The sequence below is a fragment of the Vipera ursinii genome, assembly GCF_947247035.1.
Source record: "Vipera ursinii genome assembly, chromosome: 5".
Lineage (NCBI taxonomy): Eukaryota > Metazoa > Chordata > Lepidosauria > Squamata > Viperidae > Vipera > Vipera ursinii.
In genome coordinates this window covers 34,205,483-34,215,746 of record NC_139518.1, presented here as the reverse complement: position 1 = coordinate 34,215,746, position 10,264 = coordinate 34,205,483, and the positions used below count along the sequence as shown (strand labels likewise).

Sequence of the window (10,264 nt, the reverse complement as noted above, 5' to 3'; positions counted from 1 at the left end):
CTATATATTAGCTTTGCCAGTTGTGTATAAACTTACCATGTGCTAAATTTATAGATCAGTTCATTCTTCAAACCTGGAAACATTGGTTAAATAAACCAGGGTTTAGAAAATCAGCTTGAGTAAATCATGAATGTGTCATGCAACACAGATCTGAAAATATTCTGAAAGTTGCAGAAGGATGGGAAAATCTAATCTCCTGAATGGAACATCATCAGTGAATCTGTAGTTCCACTGAAGTCAGTGGAATTTATTTGCAAAGCCCCTTTGAAAAATAAAAGCAAGTGTATATGGTCAGAATTCTTCATTCCATGGGCTTATTTTTACATATTTTTACATCAAACTACCATCTAGTACTTGATCTTCCAGCTAGATTGAATGGGATGTATATCTGATAAATGCATGTAAGATTACAAGCGAAATTGTTGGGAGTATATAATCTTTTATTTATACAAAGTCTATAACACAAGAGTAGTGTTTAGAACCAGTTTATCAGCTTGAAGACACTCAAGAAAATGCACCTAGTACCAGACCGCAGTAGATTATCTGATCAACTATATATTTCAAGAAATTGATGTTATCCGAAAGTATTTTTGTACATTCAAATGATTTCCCAGCATGCATGTTTGCAAGGTAGATTAACATAATCCAGCCAACAATAAATGATACAAATAAAAATAGGGAGAAAACCAGCTAATTCAAGATCATAACCTCTGTCTGCACAGACTGAAGTTTTAACTTTCTTTCCTGCAGCACACAACATCAATGTTACAGATGTATCACACCATTTTATTATAAATCTACCCATGAAATACTAAAACCTGTATTACCTAATATGCATTAATGCATGGTGACTTAAAAATGGTTCAGTCAGAAATCTTTTAGCCTTAATTCAAATCATCCCAATGTCCATTCTATTTTGAGAGGAAAAAAAATCTATCTTACGCATACGCCCTTCCACACGCTCCAACAATTAAACATCATAGGCCACATATTACACAGAAGTTTTGTATATGGAGCAGATAAGTCAATACATTTTAAGGCAGAAAGTTAGGGAGGTTATCGTAATATTTCACCTACCCTCCAGCAAAGAGATGTACGCAAATGTCTCTCTGGCTCATATTCTCATTCTTATCCCGATTAAGATTCAAGGATGACCGAACGGGAGGCTTCTCCCACACCACTTTCTTGCTAATCTGAACGGCGACGAGCACAAACTAGGAAGCCCTAACAGCGCTTCCTCAGAGACGACTCGCAGAAACTCCGGCCCCGGCAAGGAATCAGGCAAAAGCGCAGCCAGCCACCTGGCCTCTCGCTTCCAAGGCAAAGCCAAGCCCAATATAAACAGACGCGCCATTGGCTCACCAGGGACCATGACGTCGCTGGCTAAATTGGGCGGGCTTAGTGCACGTGACTACGTGCTGAGCTGTATACCGACGCAAAGCAAAAGCATCTCCCTAAAAAAAAAAAAACAAAAAAAACCCCCCCAAAATTTCAAAGTCGATTAAGCCGGGATGGCGAGGGCAGGGTTAGCAAGAGACGCTGCACCATCTAGTTTGCCTGGGAAGCGCATGCTTTCGCGTTTCTCCTTCCCTTCTTGGGACCAAGCCCCCCTGAAGTTGGGTTTCACTTCGAGTAAATACGAATTAGAGTGGTCTAGAGCAGCGTTTCCCAACCTTAGGAACTTGAAGATGCGTGGACTTCAACTCCCAGAATTCCCCAGCCAGCTGGCTGGGGAATTCTGGGAGTTGAAGTCCACGCATCTTCAAGTTCCTAAGGTTGGGAAACGCTGGTCTAGAGAAGCACCTGCTGCAAGGATTCTAGAGGCTTTCTTTTCTCTCTTTTCTTTCTTTTCTCTCTCACAGACGCGGCTCCCTCTCCCCCCTTTCCTGTCGGAGGGAAAAAGGACATGCGAGCTATTCATTTCCCTTTGCCTCGTGAGAGCGAGATTCATATTAAAAGTTTCTCCAATTAAAAAGTTATAAAGTATCGTAGGCAGAAGCTGAGTTTTGCACAACCTGTTTTCCCACAATTAACAGAACCACGATATTTAGTTCACCTAATTTTCTGGGTCTGGTAGGCAAAGATCGTTGGATAGATTATATAGATTGTTCAAACATAGGTAGTGATGGGCTCAAACAATATCCAATGACATGGCTGAATGAGGACTTGATCTGTGTTACTTCAGTCTTTCAAGAGTTTAAGTATAGAAAATGGAATCGATATCTCTCACTTGTATGTTCACAATTCTAGTCCCTGTTGTACTCCAATCAATTTTACTAATTTTGGAAGAATACAAGAAGAGATAGATACTCAGCTTTACAAATATTTCCTTTCCACACTGTTTACCCTTCCTCAGCCCTATGGGACTCAGCATCTCAGACTGCAACTATTTCTTATCAGCTTGTTTATGTATTTTAACTTCAGGACCTTTCTATACTTTCTTTAGAATAGTTCTATGGTAATTTCTAATTTAGTACAAGATTCATTACCTCTATCCCATATTTTTTGAACTTCAACCAGTATAACATTTTTTAAAAATTGCATGGCCATCAGCTTTGGGAAAAGTTTATCATCCCCCTATCCCAACTATCAAGAGGATTAAATATTCTTTAGAACCAATTGTATAAGCACTAAGAAACACAAGGGACTTAATAGATCTGACCTGAGGACCTATTCTGCTAACAGCCAATTTTTGTGAACTGTTGGGAGTGAACAGAATAAACCTAATGGGATTTTACTTCTGTGTAAGTAGGTTTCTCCAACTTAGCACTTTTAGATGTACTGGATGACAACTACTCACCTAATATTGTTGGATGTTAAGGAAGTTAAAATCTAACACAGTACTATGTTGTTTTTTTAAAAAAAGCCTTACTTTATATAAAAAAGCTTGATAATACTGTTTGTTACTTTCTGCATCCTAGTTATCTTTTTCTATAATATTTTATTGATTTTCTAATTTTTACAAATCATAAGTGCTTAATAAACAACAAATTTGACAATTTGCTGAACTGCATTACTACTAATACCTTTCAAAGTTTAGCTATTTTGAGAATTTAAAAGGACTGTATCTGTCGCTTTTTAAAGAAAGAAACTTTGAATACTATTTCAGTATAGGATACAAATGGGATAGTGTTAAAACATTATCTAACTCCATGAATCAATAGAACTTTGAATTCCTAGCACACCTAGATAAGGCTGCAATTGAAAATATCTGAAAAGCTTTCTCTTTCCTGTATTGCAGCAACAACTACCTGTCCTGAACATACTTTTGTGACTTTATTTTTTCTTGGTTATTTGAAGTTCATTTCTCTAAATATGGAAAAAGTCCAACTTGGTTTAAAAGGAACAAATACAGGTCAGGTTATTTTGCAACAAGATTACATTTTTCCCCATCTCCAAATTTATTATAAAAGACTGAGGCATATTTGTATTATATTTATAGCAACATATTTGCAAATATATATAACCATCCAATAGCCATTAAATCATTTATGCACAGATGGCTTACCTGGTATTCCTAAAATGCTAGGATCAATATTTTCTATATTGAGTGAAAACATCGCAAGCCGTGATCATACAAAATGGACATGTGTAATTAATACATACTGAGGAGCACCTGGATTCTATCTTAAAGGGCTTGAAAACAATGTTGCAAAATTCAGTGCTTAATTTATCTTGATTTCCAACCTTTCACAATATATTAAGATGTTGGCTGTTTATTGCTTTAAGCCTTAGCAGCCCCTGATTCTCCAATGTAGATGAACAAAAAGCTATTTTCAGCAGCACAGTGTAACTGGTAAACCATTTTGGCAACATCTGGGTTAAATGAACCAAGATGAATACACTACTATATAACCAAATATGCCTCTTACATACTTGTATGCTGTGTCACAATACAAGTACAAAAATGTGGACATGTATAAGTATTCAATTAATAAAGTGATATGCTGTTTCGATAGTTTGTCTAAACATATTTGTTTCAATTAAGAATCAAACTTAATAAAAGTCTACTATTAAATCTGCAGTGTTAAGATTACTGTATCCTGCTAAACCACAGAATGGATTAACTCAAACAATATTGTTTTCTAAGTCAATCCATGTATTCCCACATAACTATTTATCTGACTGATATATAACCTTCCTTTCATTCAGGAACTCAGGGCAACAACATAAATAATTTATTCAACAATTCATGGTCTTCAGACTTGGCCTTTTTATGACTGTCAATTCCCAGAATTCCTCAGCCAGGCATGCTGGCTGAGGAATTCTGGAGTTGAAGTCTACAAGTCATAAAAGGGCCAGGTTTGAAGACCCCTGGGCCTTAGTGCATGTGTCAACCCCACCCAAAATTGTTGTGCTATATGCTATGTATATATTATTCAGTTTGAATTTGTTCATGAATAAGCAGTGATGTGACAAATAGATTCTCCCTATAATGTCTAGGGCAGGGGTAGGCAACCTCGGCTCTTTTATGACTCATGGACTTCAACTCCCAGAATTCCTGAGTCAGCCTGGCTCAGCTTGGAAACCTCTCCCATTTTCCTCAGCATGGCTGGCTCAGGAATTCTGGGAGTTGAAGTCCATGAGTCATAAAGGGGGTCATAGTCCCCCATGCTGGCTCAGGAATTCTGGGAGTTGAAGTCCATGAGTCATAAAAGAGCCGAGGTTGCCTACCCCCCCCCCTCTAGGGTATAGCATTAAACTTTCTCTTGATGAAACTTGGGTCTTGCATTTTTAGTTTGAAATCACACAAAATTCTTTTAGTTCAACTGAATAATTATTCATCTGAATACTATTAAATAAGAATTCCTATTTTATTTATGGTTTATAACTAATATTGAACCATATGCAACTTCCCAAAAGAGATTCTGCCTTCCAATTAAAAGAAACAGGAAAAAAGAAACATCTTCCCTCAAAAACCCAAATCTCGCGCAGGGCCAATTTCATTAGTCAGAGCCAGAAGACAATTCCTTCTAGCCTTATTTTTCTGGCCTTAAATCTTACCATCCAATACGCAGACTACCCATTTCTAGCTTTACATCAGTCAATTTGCTTAGGCCTCCTGCGTTCACCTGGGCTGCCTCGCCGCGCAGGGCCCACACTCACCGCTCCGGCCAGCAGCTGATGCTTCCAACTCTCGGGAAGCCATTTCTATGGGAGCTGCAGCAGGAGGCCCGCTTCCACCCAAGGTCTTTCTGCAAAATACGAAAAAATCTCTCCCTCCCAAGTAGGCAGGCCTACAGCTTCAGCAACCGTGTTCCATATCGCCCCCGTTAACCGTTGGCTAGCCTGGGCGAACCAGGGGAAGCCTTCACCTTTCTCTCCAGCATCACAGCCGGCTTAGGTGCCCGCACGTTTCCCCTCTGACGCCCCACCTCAGGGCCCAAACCTGCCTCAATTCTACCTACCCTCCAGCAAATAAATGGATCGTGGTATCTTTCCAGCTCATTCTCTCTCATTCTTTTCTCCGGCGGTCGGGAGGGAGGGGGGAGAGGAAGGGAAGGAGATGGTGTCGGGCACTTCCTTCCTCTGTGATTGCTTAAAGGTGCGGCAGCGCCTGGCGAACCGCTGTGTGCGCCATCTTCTGGGCAAGGAACTGATCGTCATTTAGAAAAGCGATAAATAGAGGCCCATTCAGAGAGAGAGAGGAAGAGCCCGCTTGTGTTAATGTTGAATTGAGCTCTTTATACGGAGTGGTAGAGGCTTCAAAGAGGGAAGCTTGCTTTAGTTGGGGAAGCACTTAATGGATCTCAGTATAAGTTAATTATTTATTTAAATTTGCTTGCTGTCCAAATCGACTCGGTTGTTAAGCACGGTCGAATCAGGTTTCGGACGGGTGAGCGTGGGGAAATCCACAACTATCACCAAGGAAGAAAATCCTGAAAAACGGCAGTGGCAAAGGCCAACGCTTCTATTACCAGCATAAGTAGATATGCCCAGGCAGCCACCAGAAGTAAAAATCGATTTCTCGAATGCTTAAGAAGGGGCTGCTACGCAACGCTGTTTTAGTTGTTCACTTTAGCAGGGTAACGTTTTTGTTCCCAACCTAGAGCAATGCTATAGCAATGCAATTGAGAAATGAGAAATCAGAATTCTCTTCCACATGTGGCCTCTAGGTGTCCGGATTTTCCATTTGTTGATTTCTGTCTAACACCAATTAGGGGAGACTTAGTAATATGTGATCTGCTGCCGTCTGCACGGCAACTGTCGCAAAAATACATGTATTTTACATATTGTTTCATTCACTAACATCTTCCTGGCTTGGCAGTTAAGGAGCATTTTCTGTGGAAACTTCAACTTCCCCAAACTGGGAGGCAGCACACCGTCTAACTTGGAAAAGGGACGCCGTAAAAGAGCTTGTCCCGCCCCTTCCTTTAAACCAGGCATGTCCAAAGTCCGGCCCGCGGGCCATTTGCGGCCCGCGGGGCGGTTTAATACGGCCCTCAACAGCTCTCCCTGCTGAATGTAAATGCGGCCCTCCTCGGCCCTCCCACGGCCCTCCCTTCTGATTGAGGGCCGCCACTTCGGGAGCTGCTCCCGCCTCCCCCGCCGAGGGGCCGCCCCAGGAAGCGCAGGCCGGCCCAGCTGCCGCCCCCACCCCGCCAGCCAGGCTCCGGGGCTCCACGCGGCTTCCTCCGCCTCCTCCTCCTCCTCCGCCAGGCCTGCTCGGGGCCCGGGGCGGCTCCAGTGCGCAGGGGAAGCGCGCGGAGAGTGGATCGCTCCCTCATCCCGGCCGGAGCGCAGCCCAGAGGAGGAGCCGCTGGGCCGGGCATGCCCTGAGCGGCCGGGGGTCTCCGGTCGGGCCATACGGCACTGTGGGTGAGGCGGGAGTGGCCGGCGGGGGTCTCGGCCTGCCCGCCCGTCCCGCACACCGCGGCTGCCCATGGCGGCGGCTCGGGCGGCGCTGGGGCTCCCGTGTGCGGGGGCTCCGGCGGTGCCGGGCTGGCCGCTCTGGTACCACAAGGACCTGAGCCGGGCGGCGGCCGAGGAGCTGCTGGCGTGGGCCTGGCGGGCCGGCAGCTTCCTGGTGCGCGACAGCGAGAGCGTGGCCGGCGCCTTCGCCCTCTGCGTGCTGTGAGTCCGGGGACCCACGGGCGCCGCCTTGGGGACGGGCCGCGGGAGGGAGGGAGGGGAGGGGAGGGGGCCAGGGCGCACCTGCAGAAGACTCCCCCCAAAGCTGGGCATTCCGTGGCGGCGGCCCCGGAGCCTGGAGCGGGGTCTGTCCAAGCCTCCGATTTCTTTCTTTCTTTCTTTCTTTCTTTCTTTCTTTCTTTCTTTCTTTCTTTCTTTCTTTCTTTCTCTCTCTCTCTCTTTTCTCTTTCTTCTTCCTCTCTCCTGCCTCCATTCTCTCTTCTTCCTTCGTTCCTTCCTTCCTTCCTTCCTTCCTTCCTTCCTTCCTTCCTTCCTTCCCTCCTTCCTTCCTTCCTTCCCTCCTTCTCTCTTTCTCCTTCCCTCCCTCCCCCCATTCATCCTTTCTCCTCCCTGTCTCCTTCCCTCTCTTTCTCCCCCCCCTCCCCCTCTCAGCCCTGCCTGGCGCTGGAGTCCCGGGGGTGACCTTCCGCCATGGAATCCGAGACGACTTTTTCGGCTGCAGAAATGTCAGCCTTCCGGGACGGGCTGGGCGACCCCCTGGCGGGGAGAGGTGACTCGCCTCCCCCTTCTAGTGGTTTTCCCGACTCCGGCCGCGCCGATCTGCCACTCCTCCTGTGGGTTGAAGGGCCGGCTGCCTGGCCGAACCGCCGTGCTCCTTCCCCTTGCCCCGGGCGTCTGTGCCGGTGCAGCGAGGCTGACGGTGCGCGCCTGGCCTGGCTGAGCGCGTGGCGGTTCGGCCAGGCAGGAAAAGGTGCGGGAAGCGCCCACCGCCTGGTAACAGCGCCCGGGCTCACAACATGGAGGCGGAGAGCAAGCGCGCGCTCAGGGCGAGGCAGCCGTGGTCCAGTGAGGGAAGAGCGCTGAGCCAGTGGCCGGCCGGGCTGCGCTGCTCGGCCGGGGCGCCCGCTCTGCTCTGCCTGGCGCCAGCTCAGAGACTCTGCCCGCCAGGCCCTTCTCCCGCTCAGCCAGGCCAGGCGCGCACCGTCAGCCTTGCTACACCGCCTCCACGTTGTGAGCCCGGGCGCCATTACCAGGCGGCGGTCGCTTCCCGCACCTTTTCCTGCCTGGCCGAACCGCCGCGCTCCTCCCCCCCCGCCCCAGGCTGTGCGCAGCATCTGTGCCGGTGCAGCGAGGCTGACGGTGCGCGCCTGGCCTGGCTGAGCAGGAGAAGGGCCTGGCGGGCGGTCTCTGAGCTGGCGCCAGGCAGAGCAGAGCGGGCACACCGGCCGAGCTTTGCTCGGCAGCAGCGCAGCCCGGCCAGCCACTCCCTCGGCGCTCTTCCCTCACCGGACCGCGGCCGCCTCGCCCTGAGCACACGCTTGCTCGCCGCCTCCACGTTGTGAGTCTGGGCGCCGTTACCAGGCGGCGGCCGCTTCCCGCACCTTTTCCTGTCTGGCCGAACCGCCACGCTCCTCCCCCCACCGCGGGCTTGGCGCAGCGTCTGTGCCGGTGCAGCGAGGGCGCGCCTTCTTTGCCGCCGGAGCTGCCCCGGCTTCGAAGCCCTCTGGCTCCCCTGGGCGAAGGCGACATCCAGGGAAGGGCGGGTGTGTCTGTGTGTGTGTGTGTGTGCACGTGCACGCATTTTGTGTTTCACAGCCATTTTATGGGCTGGGATGTGGGGAGCTGGACAGGGGTAGGTAGGGCCCTGGCCTAGCAGAATTTGTGAAGTGGTGGAAGTGTGTGAGCTGTTACCAGAGAGTCTGACCTTGTCAAAGCAAATAACATTTGCCAACATTTGCCTGGCTCGTAAAACTATAGCACGGAGAATTGAATTGAATCAGTTTCACCCTTCACATTAGTGCAGGTAAGTTTTTTTTTAATTTATTTAAAATACATTGTGAAAACTCAGCTGTCAGTTGATCTTATGTTATAAAATAAAAAGTATGCCATTTGCAATTAACTTGGCATAAAATAATTCATTTGCATTTAATTGTAATTGTTCAAAGAATGTTCGGAAAAATGTTCGGCCCTCCAGCATGTTCACTTCATCCAATCTGGCCCTCTTTGAAAAAAGTTTGGACACCCCTGCTTTAAACCAAAGGCGGCTCTGACAGTAGGCATGCAGCCAGCGGATTGTAGCGCAGGCTCTTGACACGTACTAAGGGGAAGCTGGAAAATTGCGACAACTTTAACATTCGGGGCTAAGAATTATCCTCCATGTGTTATAAGTACAGGCGGTCGTAGAAAACAGTGCACTTTTCCTGATCAATTTAACAGAACAATAATAGAGAACAATAATAATTAGAGGTCTTCTAATTCAATCCCTGCTCAAGCAGGAGACCACGTACATTCCAAATGGCTGTCCAATCTCTTAAAAACCCTCTCGTGATGGAGCACCACAACTTCTGGAGCCTTCACACGATCAGGAAACTTCTCCTTGGCTGTATGTTGCATCTTTGTTTGATAGTTTCTGTTACTTCTTCTGCCCTCAGGTGCTTTGGAGAATAGGTTGACCCTCTTTTTTGTGATAGCCCCTTGGATATAGGAAGACTGCTGTCTTGTCACCCTGATCTTTCTTTTCGTTAGACTAAACATGCCCAGTTCCTCAAGAATTCTTCGTATGTTTTAGCCTCCAGTCCCCTAATTATCTTTGTTGCTTTACTCTGCATTCCTTCTACATCCTTTTTTGTATCATGATAACCAAAACTGGATGCAGTATTAAAAGTGACATCTTCCAAAAGTTTATACAGCAGCACTACAGCTACTATACAGTCAATGGCTATATCTTACACTAGCCCTGCTTACAGTGAAATATTTATCCTTTCTGGGATCTTTAGGAGGGTAGTGTCACACTAAATAACACAGCACATCAATAACTCCCAAGCCTCTTTTGTTAGTGGTTACAATAAAGCAAACTTTGATTTAATACCAAATAACCAAACAACTAGAACAGAACAGTTCCATAGCACTTGGGAAATCATCCAAGTATATGCTATCCCATATTTGATGCATAGAACCAGTGCTTTTTTTCTAAAAAAAAAAAGGTGCCAGAACTCACACATGTCATACAACCCTCCTTGCCTATCCTACAAGGTTCCATCCAAAAAAGGTGCCAGAACTCTGTTCTGGGTGTTCTGTGACAAAAAAAGCCCTGCATAGAACACAGCATTCATGTCCCTCACTACAGGTAGTTCTTGATTTATTACCACAATTGCAAACAGAACTTCCATTA

General features: G+C 46.7%; 1 protein-coding gene across 2 annotated transcripts in view; it reads right to left on the bottom strand.

Moving 5' to 3' along the window:
* The window catches only part of SLC25A36 (solute carrier family 25 member 36), a 32,714-nt gene extending 27,190 nt beyond the window's left edge, over positions 1 to 5,524 (bottom strand). The window contains exon 1 of one of the 2 annotated variants that reach the window (XM_083363656.1): positions 5,409 to 5,524. In XM_083363656.1, coding sequence (XP_083219782.1) covers positions 5,409 to 5,449 — 41 coding nt within the window. In that variant the 5' untranslated portion in view covers positions 5,450 to 5,524. Of the gene's footprint in view, positions 1 to 1,077; positions 1,270 to 5,408 lie in introns of those variants that run through there. The other variant, XM_083363655.1, reaches the window with a different exon arrangement.
* Positions 5,525 to 10,264: the final 4,740 nt, after the last annotated feature.